At 43.6% G+C, this 19807-nt stretch overlaps 2 protein-coding genes across 3 annotated transcripts in view; both read left to right on the plus strand.

Moving 5' to 3' along the window:
* Nucleotides 1-1012: 1012 nt before the first annotated feature.
* On the plus strand, nt 1013-10040 carry NARS1 (asparaginyl-tRNA synthetase 1). Its single transcript, XM_053448185.1, has 15 exons — nt 1013-1120; nt 2657-2739; nt 3320-3385; nt 3973-4065; nt 4311-4400; nt 4698-4776; nt 5146-5216; nt 5552-5638; nt 6157-6378; nt 6787-6986; nt 7263-7398; nt 7727-7840; nt 8072-8203; nt 8893-9024; nt 9419-10040. The coding sequence occupies exons 1-15, from the start codon at nt 1051-1053 to the stop codon at nt 9548-9550; spliced, it is 1707 nt and encodes a 568-aa protein (XP_053304160.1). The 5' UTR covers nt 1013-1050; the 3' UTR covers nt 9551-10040.
* Nucleotides 10041-11952: 1912 nt separating this feature from the next.
* The window catches only part of FECH (ferrochelatase), a 14156-nt gene continuing 6301 nt past the window's right edge, over nt 11953-19807 (plus strand). The window contains exons 1-7 of one of the 2 annotated variants that reach the window (XM_053448186.1): nt 11953-11994; nt 12826-12926; nt 15429-15516; nt 16994-17113; nt 17806-17954; nt 18926-19060; nt 19415-19521. In XM_053448186.1, coding sequence (XP_053304161.1) covers nt 12878-12926; nt 15429-15516; nt 16994-17113; nt 17806-17954; nt 18926-19060; nt 19415-19521 — 648 coding nt within the window. In that variant the 5' untranslated portion in view covers nt 11953-11994; nt 12826-12877. Of the gene's footprint in view, nt 11995-12825; nt 12927-14179; nt 14325-15428; nt 15517-16993; nt 17114-17805; nt 17955-18925; nt 19061-19414; nt 19522-19807 lie in introns of those variants that run through there. The other variant, XM_053448187.1, reaches the window with a different exon arrangement.

The raw sequence follows: 19807 nt of genomic DNA on the forward strand, positions 1-19807 counted from the left end.
AAGACAGACCGGTGGAGAGTAGTGAAAAAAAGAGGAGGGAAAGTTTAGACCGGCTCACGCTCTTCCATAGAATCTGCAGACTGGACCATGGGCCCAAGCTCTACAAACTTCAGTCATTCTTTGGGGCTGAAACCCCTGTGCCTCTCCTCGCTCTTCTGACTTCCCTCTTTTCTAGGAGCTTGGAATGTTTACCTGGTATGAGGGCATCGCAGGGTTCTACCGCCATAAAAGTCACAATAATGAGTATAGAAATAACACAAAATTGGAGTTCCATATTAAAATGTGTAAATAAAATGATTTACTTCTAAACGCCTATCTCTGTTACCAAAATTTCAATCTTGCCTTATGGCTGAGGATGCGTCGAAGCCTGAATAGTGACTACGAAGATATGGGTCTTGTGCAGGCCTTTTGGCCGGAGAGGGAAGGGGATAGTTGGGGAGACCCTAACCGGTCCAACCAGCTTTAAAATCAATGGCGGTGTGCAGTGTTGGGGTTATGGCTTTAAAGTCACACAAAACATATGTAAAGCCATGAATCATTGTCACGCTTCTTATATGTGTCATTTATGACCTTATAATAAGAATGACTTAATATGTATTCATCTTACTGTCAAACTGTATAATGTGTTAATAATGAATCTGTGATTAAGTGTTATTATTAATTCCATCGTCACCCCTATTCAGGGCCGGCCCTATGTAATCCATAAAATAGAAACTATGCCCCACCAACATAATGGCGTCGTGTACCCTTTATAGCGACAGTTTCCAATGTAAGATCAAAGCCATAGCCTTAGCACCATGGGGTTCTTGCAATACAAAAGTCCTACATAGCATTATTTATCTATTACTTATATAAATAGTGTTTCCTGGAAAAAGTTACAAAATATATATCAGAAAGGTTTCTTAACAAAAAGCTTCGGGGGTTGTGTCACTTGGATTTGTCTCTAATGGTTGGAACTCTAGAGGCCTCGCAGGATTGGCCCGGAGGAAACATCACTGGGGGCGCGCCCAGTTGGCGCCTGCGCAGTGTGCTGGAGGAAGCAGCAATCTGATGCAACCGGCTGACAGAGCGAGAGCCATGTCTGAGGAGATCAGTGACGGGACCGCAAAGCTCCAGCTCGGTGAGACGGGCGTGGGGGCCGTTATGCACAATATATTTGACCTTTTAGCCTACGCTATCCCCGTGCCAATGATTTAACCCTCACGGGGTGGGGGAACCAAATGGATTAGCTGGGGAGCCAGCGACCCTTTCCAGGCAATCTTGTGTATGAAAAAAAAAATGTCAGAATTATCTGTAATAGGCAAATATGAAGAGTTTGCTTTACATAAGTAATATTTCCCCTAACAGTGGGTATTACGCAAAATAAAAATGCATATATTTATACTAGACCAACATATTACATTTCTTTTAGAGTAGCCAATGGGAACACTGACCTGCTTATACTTAGTTACTAGTATATGAATGGTAAATCAGATCAATTAACCGAAAATCAAATAAATCTTTGTTTTAAAAATGATTTTGCTATTTCTATACAGTCAGCTTTGTATTCTAATGGCAATATCATTGATATAATAGGTGTTTGATGTGTTATGTCTGACTCATTCCCTCGCTGTAGGACCATGTGCTGTTCCAGCTGTCACAGCACCGAGTCCTGCACCGGACATTAATGGGGTCTGGTGTTACCTTACAGGTGTCCGGTAACTAACAGGTGAAATAATAATTTGTACAGAGCTGCAGAGTGTTAGTGCCTAATAAGTAAAGAAAAATAATAATGACTCCGTTGGGGCAGATCCGGTTGGACTTTCCCACCACCAGAAATTTGGTTGTACTTTCGGTTTTATTTCCCTATTCATCTTATAGTTCAAGTGGTCCGTAATCAGTCCTAGGTCTTGTCCTGAAGTCAGGGTAGCTTTATTCTGCCCCATGCATGTTTACATTTCCTTAATAGATTAGCCTTTACCACCTCTCCTGGGAGACTGATCCATTCATGTACCACTCTCACCGGAAGTAAAACTTCCTTTCATTACGTCTCAGCGTCCGTTTTAGACTATGTTCCAACAGTTCTTCTCCTTTGAAATAAACCTCCGTCCTGTAAATTTATATTGTTTTACCATCTCCACCTTTAGTACATGTGTTGGTTGATAATGCGAGCATCCCCCATCGGTAGCTTTGGTTGCAGTAACTCGGCGACTGCAGCTTTTCTTCTTAGAATCTTCCCTTAAAAACATTCAAATGGAATCAAATGGTTGGTCCCCGCACATACATCGGTTTAGGCTCCAGGATAGTGTGAATGAAGCTCTAAGGATGTAAATAGGGTATGTTTGTTTAACTTAAATTCTAGAAATGGGGATAAGATCCTGAAAGATATGTTTTTTTTCTTAAAGACAATACAAACAATGTTTGATCGTCTATAATCACTTTATAAAGGATACGCAGCCCGCTGGACATTACAGTATTCCGTTCTCTTACGTGTTCTGCTTTACGTAAGACAGACTGACATGGCAGGGTACTTTGTTGAGAGCTGCCTTAATAACATGTAGAAGTGAAGCTGGTTACATGCTAAGGAGCCTGGAGCAGTGTTACTAGTCGGCTTCTGAAATGGGCACGTTTCGTTTCGTTAATGCTACTTAAAGATAATCTTTTTATGTCATCACAGGAGAGATGTATATTTCTGATCGAGAGGGAAGCGATGAAACTGGTGATGGAACCAAAGAAAAACCCTTTAAAACTGTCCTTAAGGTAATAACCCAACATTTGCGACATCACAAAATGTGATGATCACATATCTGAAAAGCATACATGTAATGACTTCAGTGCACGCACTGGTTGATAACAGACAGCGGAAGTAGAAGCCTTTGGTTGAACACGTAATCGTTCACCTCTTTTAAAATGTAGCTGTGTGACCTTTAAATGAACATCATTTCTGAATGCAGGTACATAGAGGGACTCTGGATCAGAACCCTCTTTAAAAATAAGCCCCATGACTGGATCAGTTGGTGGGTGGCAGTACTTAATTGTGCATACACACAATCATGTGGGTTTTTTTTATTTCCTGTTTCCGGTATATGTTTTATGAACTGCGTTTCGATCTCATAAATAACCCTTTGAGTGCTGGAGGGGTGCGGTACCCTTTGAAGTCCTGCAAGGCCTTCAGAAGTATTACTAAGGGTTGATCGGACTCCATTAAGGTGCGGTAACTCCACTGCATTGCAGCCATTCGCCCCACCTCCTTGCTGCTGTAATGGCGTGGAAGTCCTGTGTTGGTGGTATTAAGTCTAGTTTGTCCTAATATTGATTTTTGTTTTATTATTATTTTAAGGCCATGTTGACAGTCGGAAAAGAGCCATTCCCTACTTTCTACGTGGATTCACAGAAAGAAAACGAGGTTGTATGATAACCGATAACCTTCTAATCTCTGTTTGTATGTGACATGTGATTTTTGTTTAGTTTATTTGTTGCTATCAAATTCATTGCAGGTAACACGTGAAAAATGAAAGTTTAATCTACCAAAAAAATGCCAGATTAATCTAAATCATTTCTGACATCCCTAGATAGTAGACATCAAGACTCCTGGATTAAGCTCCAGTCTCTGGGAATGGGTCCCTTTCTTTCCATTATAGTCGGAATGTAGAATTCCCACCATAATGACCAAAACCCGCTGTGCCCTCAGCGCCATAATGCAGAAAAAGCTTGTGTAAAGAATGAATTGGGAGACAAGGTATACCAAACATGACTTTATACGGTTCAAAGCAAATTATGAAGAAGGGAAATTGACGGAAGTACGGAAACCTCCTGCTGGAGTGGACACTCCAGCATCTTCTGATTCCTCGCAAATCACATTAATCTGCCGCTTTTCCAGTCCTGTCAGCTCTTTAATATGGTTTTTGTAGTAAGATTCACATGCGTTAAGATCTTGCTGTGTGTTACCAAATGGTATAGAATTAAGTCCTTAACTTTGCTCGTATCTTCTAGCGATGGGATGTAATCTCCAAGACCCAACTGAAGAACGTTAGAAAGATCTGGAACCGGGAACAAATGAAGAACGAGGCCAAGGAAAAGAGGGAGGTCGGTGTCTAACCCTGATCTTTAGGAACAGCTACAATATTTAGGTCTCCCTGGTACTTGGGCACAACTATTCCTTTACAAAGTAGTTTCTCATGTCTTATGTACAGCCATATAACTGCTTGTATTCAGAAGGCCGCACTGTTTATTGGTTGCCATTATTTGGGCTATAGATAGTCTTCATCTCATTCTGTTTGGTTTTCCTTAAAGCTTGTTCGTGTCATGTAATCTCTTGGTTCTTTTTTTAGGCTGAAGACAATATGAGACGGGAGAAGAATTTGGAGGAAGCTAAGAAAATAGTCATTGCAAATGACCCCAGCCTGCCGACGCCAACAACGGTACGTCAATTAAATTGCTCTTGGTTACCTGGTCAAAAGCTGTAGTTGGAAGATAAATTCATCTCATGTCAATATGAACTGGAAATTGTTGTTTCCCTCTTCTTTTTTTATAGCTTTTTTTTTTTTTTTTTTCCTTTTTCCATTATATATCTAATACATCTGTTTATGCCAACTGAGTGATCGAAACACCTCCAAGAATTTTACTAATATGTATTTTGCTAAATCTTTCTACATGAAAGACAAATGATCGGTTGCTCCTGATGATATCGCAAATTTCATATCATTCTGTCTCTGCAGGTTAAGATCCGTGAATTAGAAGCCTACCGAGGACAGAGAGTGAAAGTGTTTGGCTGGGTTCATAGGTTGCGTAGACAAGGTATTTGTCAAAATGTAGCACCTCCTGGATTTAAAAAAAATATTTATTTAGTAGTAAAAATGTAACCACATTTCAAGAAAACAGCTTAAGTATGTATTTAACATGAATACCCCTGATTCTACATGTGACCCCACCGGCTACTGCGCCGCCTATAACTAACATACACACACACACACTAGACTGGCACGGAATGGGGGTACTTTCTATAGCAGGCTAACATAGTAAAAAGCAATCTGTAAAACTAAAAAACAGCATTACCTGCTATAGGGTTTGGTATCCTTGATACGAGGATAAACTTTGGTTCTCAGGATTATAGAAAAGTTGCATTTTGTTGAGTAATTGCAAATATACATTTTTTTTTTGCTTCAGGGAAAACCCTGATGTTCATTGTGCTGAGAGACGGTACTGGATTTCTTCAGTGCGTGCTGAACGATCAACTGGTAATTTCACCTCCAGTTTTCTTTTACGGTTACAATATGGCTAAAGTTCTTGAAGGTGCAGGTTCTTTTGTGCTACGTTTTATTGTTGAGGTTTATCTTCCAAATGAGGGTTGCATGTAATGGCATGGTTATTGGTGCAGAGGTGTTGTATTGCCTTAATGCTCAGTGTCCATGGGGTTTGAGTATCTTTGCAAAGCACCATGGTTCATAATATTATATATATATATTAGTAATATATTAGTAAATAATAATATTGTATCCAGATTCTGCACCACATACTGTATCATTATCGGGACCCGATGATTGTTAGTAACTCTGTTCCTCTTTCCTTCTAGTGCCAGTGTTACAATGGACTCATCCTCTCCACAGAGAGCACTGTTGCTGTATATGGCACACTAAACTTGGTTCCAGACGGCAAACAGGTATGTGTTGACCCCTGCATTTACCTTTCTGGATGAGCGGCTGCTTCAGATCCAATGAGGTTCTCGATACATAAGATCCCCCTATCAACTTGTCAAAGGTTAGAGGTGCAGTTCCACTGAAGGCCAATATTAATTGCTCTCTGTAGTATGTTAAAGAAACCTCAGCAGATCTGTCATATTTCCTCTAAAAGCAACCGTCTCTCAGTGGCTGCCTTTGTGTTACATTGAGTATAGTAAGTGGAACAGCACTTTTAAAGGAGTCCGTTCATTTGAGCCCAAAAGGTGTGAGATTGCATATTTTGGTGCAGAGACGCACTCGAACTGTTGAATTGGCCCGACTGACTGCAGTTAAAAAAGCTGTTGATTAAAAATGTCTTCTGTTTGCCTATTAATATTCAATATATTGCGATACATTGTTTGGGAAATTCTGCATGTCTGCTACTATGACCCTGCGGTCAGTATATGTTGTGTTATGTGCACTCTGAATGCAGGTTATCTTATCTATTTAATGTGTTTAGGCCCCAGGCGGGCACGAGTTGGCCTGTGACTTCTGGGAACTTGTGGGTTTGGCTCCAGCTGGCGGGGCCGACAACCTCATTAATGAAGAATCTGATGTAGATGTCCAGCTTAACAACCGTCACATGATGATCCGGGGTGAGAATATGTCCAAAATCTTCAAGGTTCGCTCCACGGTCGTCCACTGCTTCAGAAGCCATTTTTTTGACCGCGGTTATTATGAGGTACGTTCCGTGTCTCTCTCGGATGTCTGTTGTGTTTCTTTGCTTGCGTCAGAATTACGTGGGTACTCCAAACATACTAATAAAGCTGGAACCTTTGATCCTGAAGTAACAAACTAACTTGATTAGAAGAAAACATGTCAAAAACTTTTGGTGCTAACCTACTGCCACGTTTTGGAAAATCTTTTCACTTAAAATCTAATAGCATAAAAACCATCTTTGATAATGATCTATAGGAAGCTTGCAATACACGTTCTGCTTTGTGTCCTCTTTTGGTAGCCATTTCTTGACCGCAATTTACTTCCGCTGTGCTTGTAGTTAGATGTGATCACATGACTCCTTTTAGTCCTTTTAATCCTTGTATCTGTGATATTGTTGGCATACTAGTAAGTGCTGATATTCCTTTTGTAGGTGACGCCACCAACTTTGGTCCAAACACAAGTGGAAGGAGGCTCAACGCTGTTTAAACTGGATTACTTTGGAGAAGAGGCTTATCTAACGCAGTCATCCCAGTTGTATCTCGAAACGTGCATTCCAGCTCTGGGTGACACGTTCTGTATAGCTCAGTCCTACCGCGCCGAACAGTCAAGAACTCGGCGGCATCTGGCAGAGTAAGTGGCGAGGCCAAAATTGCTTCATTGGAATCCCCTAGACCATAGATGTATTCTTTTTCTCAAAGGGACCTTTTTAATAAAAAAAATTATTCTTAAGAAAACCATTCACCACCAAACAAAATGAATGTGCTGAACATTTTTAAACAGTTTGACATCTACTTCACATTTTATATTGTTGGATAGTTTCTGGTTATTGTTTATAATCTGTGTTTTGTGGAGCTGCGTTGGATATTGATGAATGAATGTCCCCATGGATTCTGCTTTGACTTCTAGATACACACACATAGAAGCAGAATGTGCTTTCTTGACATTTGAGGACTTGCTGGACCGTCTTGAAGACCTGGTGTGTGACGTGGTTGACAGAGTCTTGAAGTCTCCTGTAGCTGGCTTGCTCTATGACTTACACCCGGTACGTGCTGCTGGCAATGTTTTTTGTGGTTGCAGTTGATAAACTCACTTGCGGGTTTGAGGAGAATAAACATTTTGACTTTCATTGTAGTTTGTGTTTTTGATGGCAGATCTATCCGGCCAACCTTGTCTCCCCATTAGTTCTGATGTAAAGACTTAAGACTTTGATCAGTACTTGGCCTCCTCTTATATTTATGTTTAAGTTCCCTCAACATCTTAACCTATATGTCTGTTGTCCTCAGCCTGGAGAATAAAGTGCAGCAACTTTCTGGTAATACGTGACGGATGTCTGAACTTTAGGCCTCTAACCGTTCAACATTTCATTCCAGGATTTCAAGCCGCCTAAACGTCCGTTCAGGAGGATGAACTATTCCGACGCAATCGCCTGGCTGAAAGAGCACGATGTGAAGAAAGACGATGGCACTTACTATGAGTTTGGAGAGGTAAGGTCTCGGTTTTCCTGAATGACTTTGTCCGATGGGCCCCACTGGTGTTCATTGGTCGTGATAATGCTAAGACGGAGCGAGACATAATTTTCATCTATGGAACCTTCATGGTCGAGGAAGTTTATATCTCGCATCTATGCAGTAATAAATTCACCTTATTAATCCCGTATTCACTTCTTTATCTGGAGTATTTTATCCATGTCTAACGGTAGCTTTGGTTTCCCGCAGGATATCCCAGAAGCCCCTGAGAGACTGATGACTGATGCCATCAATGAGCCAATCCTGCTTTGCCGCTTCCCTGCAGAGATAAAGTCCTTCTACATGCAGCGATGTGCAGAGGATAGACGCCTTACGGAATCGGTCATTATAGTTCAATTCTTATACATGTATCGGAATATAGATATCCGTGTGTGTGTGTGTGTATATATATATATATATATATGTATATGTGTGTGTGTGTGTGTGTAGTCTGGAGGTGCAGTTTAATAACCAGTGGTATTGTGTCTGACAAGTGTTACTTGTACTGGCACGTGGTTTACGACTGAAATTGTACATATAGGTTTAGTCTAAAAAAGAAAAATAAGTGCAGAAACTCCTTGAATGTTTCCTTTATTGCTCCTTGTGAAGGATGAGTCCTAAACCTCCCACTCCCAGCCACTCGCTATCCTCTCTTCTAGGAAACACTTAATGGGGTTACTAAGTCTGTGTTTTGTTGAAACTGGAACCCAACTCCTGTGGTCATTATCAAACCATGATGGGGACATGTATTTAAAGAGGATAAGCCTGCTGCACCCCTTAAGTGGCACTGTGGTCGGAAAAGTAGCCACCGGGTGAATAATTCGGTTTGCATTTTATATTATTGCAATGTATATACTACTGAAGATCTCCACAAACAACAATATATATAATGTATTAATGTGTATACAATATATTTTTCGATGTTTGATTAGTAACTCCTTGGCAGTTTTGTAGTGCTGTAGACAGAGATGTGTTTTATCACATAAAATAAGCTCTGTAAGATAGTTTGAGCTTCTTGCTTGTGTTTACAGGTTGACGTGCTGATGCCCAACGTTGGTGAGATCGTCGGAGGCTCCATGCGTATTTGGGACAGCGAGGAGCTTTTAGAAGGCTACAAGAGAGAAGGCATTGACTCTACCCCATACTACTGGTACACGGACCAGGTAAGAGCTTTGTTACACTTTTTGCAGGTTTCGCTTTTCCAAATTCTGTATTTTACACTAAAAAACGTTCCTTATTCTTATGCAGGTCTTTTTTGCCCTTGTTTATGCACTCTATACACTTCTGTGGATGTTTACCACTGTTGTGTTTATTTATTAAAGCTCTATTCCAATTTTTTAAGTATGTATTCCATGTATTTTAAGTATGTAGTGGTTTTTCTATGATATGCAAGCATACCTTCAGATGCTATGGGGTATAAAATTGATTCTGGTGCGCACTTTAAACAGTGATCCATTCACAATTCAGATTACAGCCCTTTGGTTATGGTCAGCAAACTTAATCTGTTGAGATACAAGTAAGTCACCAATATAATTTTGTTCCTTTATTGCTCTACAGCGTAAATACGGCACGTGTCCCCATGGCGGTTACGGTCTGGGTCTGGAGCGATTTCTCACGTGGATCCTGAACAGACACCACATACGCGATGTATGCCTCTACCCCCGATTTGTCCAGCGCTGCAAACCCTAATCCACCCGGAAAACCCCACTCACCAGTAACCATTTGGTAAAGGTTATAGCAAGTGCTGTCTTCATGTCATTCTATGGGGAGGAATCCCATTCAGGCTGCTCAAATCATCCCATAGCGGAAAACACTGTTTCTCTTTGGTATCTGTGACAACTAATTCTTTAGCAGAAAAACTCTGTGTCCTGTACTCTAAGTGTGCTACTGATCTGAACGATCCCCCTATGACAGGTGCCAGCGCTTTAATTAAATTATATTTTATTGGATGAAACATTCTGCCCTCCATGGTGTTGAAGGGTTGTGGCTTTTAGAATTTCCGAGGCACCCTACATAGTGCGGTCGTTAGATTCATGGACCAGATCTTTCTAGGGACCCGGTTTGGACTGAGACCTTGAACGTGAATGTCATTCTTCGTTTATTTCCACCCAAAGCATTGCATGTTGCCTGTACCAAAAATGTAACATCCCGTTATGAAATAAAGAACAGTTAGCCAGTTTGTGTGGGCATCGGGCTGTAGTTTGAACGCTTGTTGCTGTGTCTGTCGTCTCCCATCCAGGGAATATAATCTGTATGATTGCCGCGGTCCAATCAGAGTGTATATAGTGAACCGCGTCTGGACGTCTTTCAGATGAAGGCAATGTAGAGATTTAAAAAAAATTGTATGAACTGGGTTGGGGGTCTGACAGTCGCCTCCCCCCACCCCATGAATCTTGGGACGGGTGTTAAAGGAGCAAGCTGTCATTTGCAGTTTTAATGCATATAATATCTGCGTGGCCCTCTTTGTGTTTTGAAAAGGCAGAGGGGGGGTTTCTGCAGAATCCCCTCGTGTGTTTGCCCCCACCAACTAAAAGCAGAGACACGCATTTCCCTACATGTCATACATTCACTTTGCGTCTGCGCCGGCTCGCGGAACGCAGCAGACAACTCCTTCCGGACGGGGTTCCTTCACAAACCGGGAGTCTGCCAGCTGTAAGGGATGGAGCAAGAAACGGCGGGACGCGGAGTTCCCAGCAGAACCATTTATGTCTTTTGAGGTTCTTGGCACACAAAGGACGCTCAGCGAGGTTGGTTTATCAGGAACTGGTTAGCAGGACAGAAATTATCAGGAAAGAATTGGGGCTCTTAATATGTGCGGCTTGGAGGAAGGAAGATGTGATGGAGACATTTAAATACTTAAAGGCGTTTAAAGTACAGGAGGGAAGCTTATTTGAAAGGAGGCGCAATGCTAGAACAAGGGGTCATGGTCTAAAGCAAAAGGGTCAGTGGGTTCGACATAACATAAGGAAGTTCTACTTTACTCAGTGGGTAGTAGATAAGTGGAACAGTCTCCCAGCAGGAGTGGTGGAGACAAATACAGTAAGGGAATTTGAATAGGCATGGGATAGACATTAAGTTTTCTTCGCTGCAGGACCTGACCAAACACTGATGGGGGTTTAAAGGTGGGGCGAATGCTTTTTTTCTGCCATCAGATTCTATGTTGACTTCCTCGTTCGGTGTCGTTGGGCCTGAAGTTGCGTTACCCAGCCCCGTAATATTTATACTTCCTCATCTGTGCGTCTCTTTGTTTCCTTCTCCGCTCTTCTGTCCTGGTTCTTGGAAGCAACCAGATGAACAGGAAACTCGGAGACTGAAATACTGTGTAAATAATGATGTCATGGTGGAAATAATGATGTCATGGTGGAAATGCCAGTTATCATCACAACAGAAACCTCAGAATTCTGATTCTAAGGCACTTTCGGCCTCTGCTTCATAGGTGCTAAAGCTTGATGTTGACAGAAGGCCGAGCTGGATCGTCATGCTATAAAACCCGCACCCGTGTGTTTATTCTTGATCATTCACGTCGTATGTTCTCATTAAATGCTAGAGTCTGGTCTTAGAGGTCTCGACAGCGATTCCCAACCTCGGGGGTTCCACACGTTTCAGTAATCGATCCTTTTGTCCCATAATGTTTGGTCGTCTTTGTGTTCTTCAGAGCTGAACATGGATTTCCAACCAAGTACCGGATTCAGCGTTAAGGGAAGCGCAGGCAGAAGTGGAGCGTCTATCCGTATACCCCGCCAAAGTGATCGGCGTTAATAACGGCGGTCCGGCGGGGGTTAATGTGGGCGGCCGATCATTGTAAGTTCCATATATCACCAACATACCGGGTGCTCTGCTCTCTTTGGGAAGCCCTGGTCAGGGTACCTCTTGTAGGAGTAAATTGCTGACCGTGCTGAATGTCGGGACCTCCTCGTTCCGTTTTGTGTGCGTCCGGGAGCGGTATCAGCGCTGCCACATTGCAGCGACCCTTAGAAATGCTGACTTTGCGTAAAGTCTCCGCACTCCACCCTGATCTGGCTGATCGGAGACCTCCGGTCTGCGGAGCACTGCGAGGACTATGCTAATAAGAGGGTTTGGCCCAAGGTGGAGTGTTTGCTCCAGCCAACTCCTACTCATAAAGCTTCAGGCAGGTATGTGACCGGCACAAGGGTATGGAAAGGGTTAATTTTACAGGGTCTTAAAATGAATCCCTGGGGGGGTTAGCCTGACATTGTGTTACATACTGTAGTCTGCGCTGATTAGAGGGTCGGGTTTAGATATAATGTAAGAAAGTGTCAGTCACTGAGACAGTGGAGGATACGTGGAACTGCTTTCCAGCAGAAGTGGCCCTGAACGTAAAATACGGACACGGGGCAAGTTTTGGGGGTTTAGCAGCAAATGCAAAAACATGCGGATGTGATGGGGATACGGGCTCTTCCGTCACATTCTATGTCTAGAATATGCGACCTGTGGATGGTTTGCCGTAAAGTGCCCCCTCTCTGTGTCAGAGCCCTTCCGGCACCCCCAGCCCCCACGATGACTCTTTCAGCTATATCGGTGACTGACCCCATCCCTGTTCATGGCCAATACTGACTCGTTAAGCAGATAATCCCCTCCTGCCTCCGATAAGAAGTTGCCAGATGTGGAGATAATTACTGAGATGACTTAAGATCTCCTCCAGTATTATCTATACATTGCACAGGGCTGGCTCAGCCCTTCTTGTAGGAGAAGCTGACTGGGGTTGACCCTTCATAATGCATAGCAAAGGGTTCTGGAAACAAGTATGTCTCCCCCTGCTTGGGGTATGTCACATGCATGTTCAAATTCCCTCGCTGTATTAGCCTCTACCACTTCTGCTGGGAGACTGTTCTGTTCATCTACCACTCAGTAAAGTGGTGGCAGTACCTTGTACAAATGAAGTGAGAAGGTTGTGACATTGTATCCCACCTCCCATGATAACACACAGCCACATCTCCATCCAGCAGTTTGTGCAGAATCTACAGGGATCCGCCGGCCGGCAGCTTATCTGTCAGGATGCAGAAGACACCCGCCACCGGGGATAATCAGCCCGGCTCATCGCAAAGTAAGTACATTCTAAACTGGCTTTCATGTTCCCGGGGGCCGCAGAGCTGATTCCATGACGTTCTTCTGTGTCGGCGGCGGATTTTGTTTGAGGCCTGTGATGGGGGGGGGGTTGGGGTCGCTACATTTACCCCAGGATGAAAATGCTTCCTGAAAGTCCGGACTGCTTCTAATTCTGCCCAGAAACACGGACCGTATCCCGGTCCCTGAATAACGGAGCTCTGTCTCGGGAGCAAAATTTGTTGCCTGGTGCCCTCATTCACTCTCATTCTTTCACTCTCATTCACTCACACATTCTTACTCACACTCTCGTTCACTCTCGCACGCACTCCCTAACTTCTCTGCCGGTCACTTCCACATTTTCTTGTTCATCTTCTATCTTTTCTATCTTTGTCTGCATCCCGTGGCGCAAAACGTTAAAACACTTACATTGATTTAACAAAGTACAGGAGGGGAGTTTATTTCAAAGGAGGAGAAACGTGAGCACAAGAGGCCAGAATCTAACACGAGAGGATCAGAGGCTTCATTTCTACTTTACTGAGAGGGTAGTAGATGAATTGAGCAGCCTCTCAGCAGAAGTTGTAGTGAGGGGATTTAAACATGCATGGGATCGGCATACAGCTCCTAAATCTAAGTCGAGACCAACGGCTGTTGAAGGTCTTTACAGCAGGAATAATGAGCAGACCAGACGGGCCGAAACCATTCCCAGCTCTCAGGAGATCTGCCCCTGTGTAACATGGTGGCGTCTGTCCCAAACCACTGCTCTTGAGCAGCACATGCGTTTTTGTCTGAGCATCCTGGGAGTTGCGTAGGTGTGAGGTAGCAGGCGGGCAGCCCAGGTGGATGCACAGAACATATATGTATACACGTGTCACCCGGTAACATGTAAGAGCAGGGAGTAGGTGTGGCTCCTCTCTCTTCCCCCGCCCACAGCAGACCCAGTACCGCCCACACTTCTCAGTGTTATGCAAGTGAAGAAACTGGGCGGGATATTACTCCCCGGACCCACCCCGCCTCTGTATTAATATGTATGTGGTGATATGTAAGAGCGGAGAGTGGGCGGGTTATTAAACAATGGACCGCTCGTGTGGGAGGGTACTTTCCCAGCACCGCCCCTGTATTCGTATGTATGACATGAAGTGATATGTAACAGCGGGGAGTGGGCAGGGTGGTACAGTGAGTGAACGCCCCCAAGTGGGAGGTTCCTGCTACAGTACAGCCCACGCATTTATCTGTGTGTTATGCACTAAGAAGTCTGCTAGTGTGAGGCTGCTGATCCGGGATCGTGTGGTCTGTGCCGGGGGAACTCTGTTCGCTGGGCTGCGGGAGTCTAACGGAAGGTTTATACTAAACACCAACATGGCTGCGCTCAGAGCTGCACGCCGGCTGCCGGCCCTCCGTAAGTGCTGCTGTGTGCTGTGTGCTGTGTGCTGTGTGCTGTGTGCTGTGTGCTGTGTGCTGTGTGCTGTGTGCTGTGTGCTGTGTGCTGTGTGCTGTGTGCTGTGACAGGCATGGAGCTGATCTGCCCCTCACCCTGCTGTTACCCCATTTATTTGCCCCCTGAGGCTGGGGTCACTCTGCTGCAGACCAGATGATAAATAGCTATCTGGGTATTAACACTTTAATATCCGTGCTGATAAATCCTCTGCAGACTTTTATATTGTACTGTAATGCTATGTGTTAAATGCTGCACACCCTTGACCTTCACTCATCACTCTCATGACCCCCCCCCCGCTAACCCATCACCATCCCCCAGTCCCTAAAGTGTGCTGCCCCATTGCATAGAGGTGCCCCGGCCGCATTTATAGAATTTAACCATCTCTGCGCTGGAGCAGAATGTAGACATTGGGACTGCTCTGGCACTGAAAGTGTTACTGTGATCTTTGCTCTCCACTTTTGGCCCCGAACTCTTGGATCTGTGTTAGGCGGCTGATGGATTTAAAGCTTTCTGTGTGGACGGTGCCGTCTGTTAAACAAGTCCTCGCGTATTGCTCTCCGCTCACTGGATCCGCCGCCAGCCACGAGTTCCGGCTCTGGAAGGGTTAAATTAACTCTTTCCAGGCGCTTTTCCACCTGTTCTGCTGAATTAAACATTATCGTAATTTGATGCGGAATTAGAAACATTATTCCTCCTCCTCTGGCGGAACTCCCAAAATCTCTTACTCGTTGGGTAACACTTTGTGTAATATTCAGGCACCTGTCCTGTTACACAGACACCGGGACTGATGGGATGAAAACGTGCCTGTGTGTTTCTATGAATAACCCTTAAGGTGAAATAATAAACTAATACTTTACTGAAAGGGTGGTAGATAAGTGGAACAGCATCCCTGGAGCCGTGGTAGAAGGTAATAAGGGTAAGGGAATCTAAGACGAGACCAACGGCCGGTTCCGGTCGGAGTCTTTACAGCAGGAATAATAGGCAGAGTAGTCGGGTCTGATCTGCCGTCACGTTCTACGTCTGTGTGTTTTCTCTTCCGTGTTGTGACTTTTGTTTTCTTTGTAGTGATGAAAGCGGAGAGTAACGCGACACAGCGATGGATTGCAAACGCCGCAGCCGCTACAGCACAGCCCAACATGCATCCTGATAAGAGGTACGTCTCCCCGTGGGGGTCCGGCGTGTAGGGGTCTGCGTGGTCCTGATCTCTCTTAATCCGGAGAGGGGACAAGTTCTCTGCCTCTGAAGGGCTTTCCACCTACTCTCTTTTTGTTTTTTTTATGGTGGGAACACCTGGCTACATGAGTTATTGTTTATATTTTTTTGTAAATTCTCGATTGTAAGCTCCTGTGCGCAAGGCCCTCCTCACCTTTCGTTTCTGTAGGTCCAAATGGTTATGTGAGGCAGTACTTGTTATGTCCTGATTACCTGTTGTACAGCGCTGTGGAATATGATGGTGCTATAAAAAATCAATAAATAATCTCCCCGGTTCACTGCAGTGTATTGAGACATTTACGAGCTTGCGCGGCTGCAGACCGTAATGCGACTGTGAAACCCTCCTTTAAAAGTTTTTGTATTTTCTGATATGATTAACCCCTTCATGTCCCAAAAACCTATCATGGCACCGGAGATCTATAGTTAGATAAGATGACCGGCAAACTGAAAAAAAAACTGTCTGATCCCTGCTGTCCTCTAAGCTGATAAGGGTGATGGGAGTTGTGGGCCACACAAACTTATAAAATAAACAATTATATATTGAGCTGATTGGCTGCTAAACAGTCCCAAATGAGACATCGGCTTCAGAAAATAATCTAAAAATGTCACCTTTGGGGTAGGGGACAAATGTCAGTTTTTTTTCAAATTTAGGACACTTGCGTTAATGTCTTTTGGTCAACTGAACTGGCTTGGGGGTCAATTTTCATAGTAAAATATTATAAGAATGTATAATTTATACTAAATGTTTGGGCTGTACATCTTAAAAGGAGAATCGCGGTTGCGGAAGAATAGTGTAAAGTGCTGGAAAAGTCTCAGGTTATGGGCACAAATCACCCTCGGTAAAGAAGGGGTTAAACCTTCAAAGGAAGGAAAGAAATGTCAGATTTGATGAGGTAAACTGGCTTAACGTATTGAGCGCAATTCATATTTTCTGTGTGTGGAACGGCATCTCTATGAGCTCATTAACGGGATGTATTTTCATTCTAATCAGGCTTTGGTTTAAACTGATTTGAAATAAACTATGGAGGAATTTACAAGGCGGAGGGGAACCCGAAATAAAGAATCGCTTTCCATTTGTGTGTGTGTAGAAAAATAGATATAGACACATAATATTTTGTCACTAAACCAAAGGAAGTTGCGAAATGAAGTGACTTGAAGGGAAAGAAATGGTTTTATTTTAATTTGCTTCCTTGAGCAATTTTTTTCCAAACATCCGTTATGTCACCCCGAGTACCAAAAAATTATCGCGTCTAGATTGTAAGCTCCTTTGCACAAGCCCCTCCTTGCCTTTTTTGTTTCAGTGAGTCCAAGTTATGTGACGCAATGGACTATAATGGTGCCGTATAAATACAGTCATAATTACACACACGTGATTTTTTTAGGATCATTTTAACCTGAAACCGTTTCATCTTTTACAGGAAACCCAAAACTGGTATCCTTATGTTAAACATGGGAGGCCCTGAGACGCTGGAGGACGTCCATGATTTTCTTCTCCGGCTGTTTTTGGATAAAGACCTCATGACTCTTCCAGCTCAAAGGTACGAGCGTCCGCACTTAATCGCAGCCGCGTGCAGCTTGGCTCGGTGTGTTCTGCGTTTGAGCCGGACACGTTGACTGCTCAAAGCCTCATTCCCTCAACTGATGAGCCTAAATACTATTATTTTCCCAATTTGTATGTAATGTTTTTACAGCGGTAATTAGTTTATAATCCTGGGACCTCCCCTCGTCTGACCCGGAGTTTCCTGGTGAACTACTGCTTCCCTGGATCTCCTGGTCATTTTCCTTTTTTCTCCTGACACTGGAGCAATGATTGCGCATGTTCACTTCTCATCCTAATCCCCACCAAATTAAGCATTAATCTGCAGCTAGCCCCATCCTATGTACAGCTAGCCATGCCTGTTTTGAAGCCGCTCACCAGATGAGGGAGAGCTCCGCGTAGCCTTCCCTGAGCAGTGCCCAGATTATTTTTTGGGCATTTTACCCCCATATAAATACCAAAGACCGTGCTGCCATTTTACCAGCGCATCAGGTTTCAAGCCGGTAGACCTGCTTGGGGAGACGGACCGATTCCAAAGTGGTTTCTGGGGAAATAAAATAACGTTTTTATATTTTGCTCTGGCTGTGCCTCTGGTTTGGTGTCAGAGCAGAAAATATAAGGTTGGATAAGTTAAAACCCAAAGGTAAATGTAAAATCCACACAATGTTCACCAAATACGTCTTTTTTTTGCAGTAAACTTGGACCTTTCATTGCCAAACGGCGTACCCCAAAAATCCAAGAACAATATAACAAAATAGGCGGAGGATCTCCCATTAAAAAGTGGACGGCCCAGCAAGGAGAAGGCATGGTCAGGCTGCTGGACGAGCTGTCTCCTTCCACAGGTATGCACACCGCGTGTGTTTTAATCAAATGTCTGCCTTTTAGATGAAATGAAGAATAGAATAGTAGAGTTATGTGGGAAAGTTCTCCCGTAGAGATCGGTAGGACATCTTCCTGCGCGGGGGTTTCGTCGTACCACGTTGGACTCTAATGGGAGTCTGCGCTGAAGCTGGCGGCTAGTGACTATTCCACATGTGTGCAAGCAGGGGATGTGTTTGCTAGGGTCAGATGGAGGTCCTGCTCTTTCAAGCTTACAATCTATTAGCAGGTTGAGGGGATGGAGAGGGACTGCTGGGTGAGGGTGATTTGATGGTAGAGAGTGCAATGTGGAGAAGTCAGTGGCCTGATTCTTTCTTTACCCTCCTAATACCAGCAAACTGCATTTTAGAGTGTAAGCTCCTCTGAACAGGTGGGTTTTTAGTGAGCATTTCAAGATAGAATAAATAAGAGAGTCTGATAGAAGAGGACAGGGTAAGGAATTCCAGAGAATGGGTAAAATCCAGGATACGTTGAATGTGTGTATATGAGAAGCTGGTGTCCCAAACCCTTGGAGATGGCAACTCAGAAAAAGGGACTTAAGCAGACTGTCCAGGAAAGTAGATCACTATGAATAGATAGTAATGGGCTATAACTATTATTTAAACAGAAAGCAGGTTTCAAGCAAAAATTCCTTTTGATCTTTAAAGCTGCAGACAGAGATAAGTCAGGCGGGGTTTTTGGAGACGGACTGAGGTCCGCTGCATGGGAGGGATCCGTTCTGTGCGGATAAGATAGGAGCGTAGAAGCGACATGAATGCCAATCCATGCCCCGGCAGCACTTCATTAAAGAAATTACTTTTATTTATTTTTACTTTTAAAATTAGGCTTTTTTATTTTTTTTGGGCGATATTCCCTGGCTGTTTTTTTTTTTTTTTTTTTACACTAATGATTTTTTATTAATATTATTATTCTTATTATTTAATCCCATCGGCAGCACCGCATAAGTATTACATCGGCTTCCGGTATGTGAATCCACTTACAGAAGCGGCTATTGAAGAAATGGAAAACGATGGTGTGGAGCGGGCCATCGCCTTTACACAATACCCTCAATACAGCTGCTCCACCACCGGTCAGTAACGCACGCTTTTTTATTAATCCCGCACACTTGCTCGTCATTAAAGGTGCAGTCCCACCTACCGTGATAAATCGAACACTTTTGTTATCTAAACGCAACATTCCAAATGCCATCCCCGGTACAGTTGGGCGCCCCTAACCTTGTTATTGCTGTAGAGACGTTAAAATAGAATCTTAAATGTTTTTTCTGGGACGTTTGCGTGTCATTGAACCCTGAGAGAAAAGGACGCAATGACCGATCCGCTCTGGTTTCTTTGCTTTTGCGTGCTAGAGAGTGTGATTACGGATTTATCTAAGTGGAACAGCACCTTTACTACAATGTTAAATGGCTTTTTTTTACGTCTCCCAGGAAGCAGTATAAATGCAATTTACCGCTATTACAATTCAAAAGGAGTTCAACCCAAGATGAAGTGGAGCGTTATTGATCGGTGGCCAACACACCCGCTGCTCATCCAGGTAAAAAAAAAAAAAAAACCTTCTCGTCTTTTTCATACGCCGTCATTTCTTCATATATCTGAGCGCCATAAAATAAAAATCTCTCAATTCAATTTAAAAATGAAAATAAAAATGTTGATTCAGGTTTGTGTAAATATACTCCTGGTTCTTTGAATAAGGAAAGTATTTTTTTTTCCTACCATGGCATCATTTGTTGTGAACGTCGTGCAAGAATGATGTAATATTCTAAACTTCCGGCTTACAACGTTCTGTATCCCCCTCAGCCCCCTTCCTCCTTTTCATGCAC

Source organism: Spea bombifrons, chromosome 1 (assembly GCF_027358695.1).
Source record: "Spea bombifrons isolate aSpeBom1 chromosome 1, aSpeBom1.2.pri, whole genome shotgun sequence".
Classification (NCBI taxonomy): domain Eukaryota; kingdom Metazoa; phylum Chordata; class Amphibia; order Anura; family Pelobatidae; genus Spea; species Spea bombifrons.

Excerpts from the sequence above, each read along its gene's own strand:
- NARS1 (XM_053448185.1), top strand. The coding sequence starts at position 1,051 with ATGCAACCGGCTGACAGAGCGAGAGCCATGTCTGAGGAGATCAGTGAC. Across the intron at positions 1,121-2,656 it reads GACCGCAAAGCTCCAGCTCG|GAGAGATGTATATTTCTGAT; the intron begins GTGAGACGGGCG and ends ATGTCATCACAG. Across the intron at positions 5,217-5,551 it reads GCGTGCTGAACGATCAACTG|TGCCAGTGTTACAATGGACT; the intron begins GTAATTTCACCT and ends CTTTCCTTCTAG.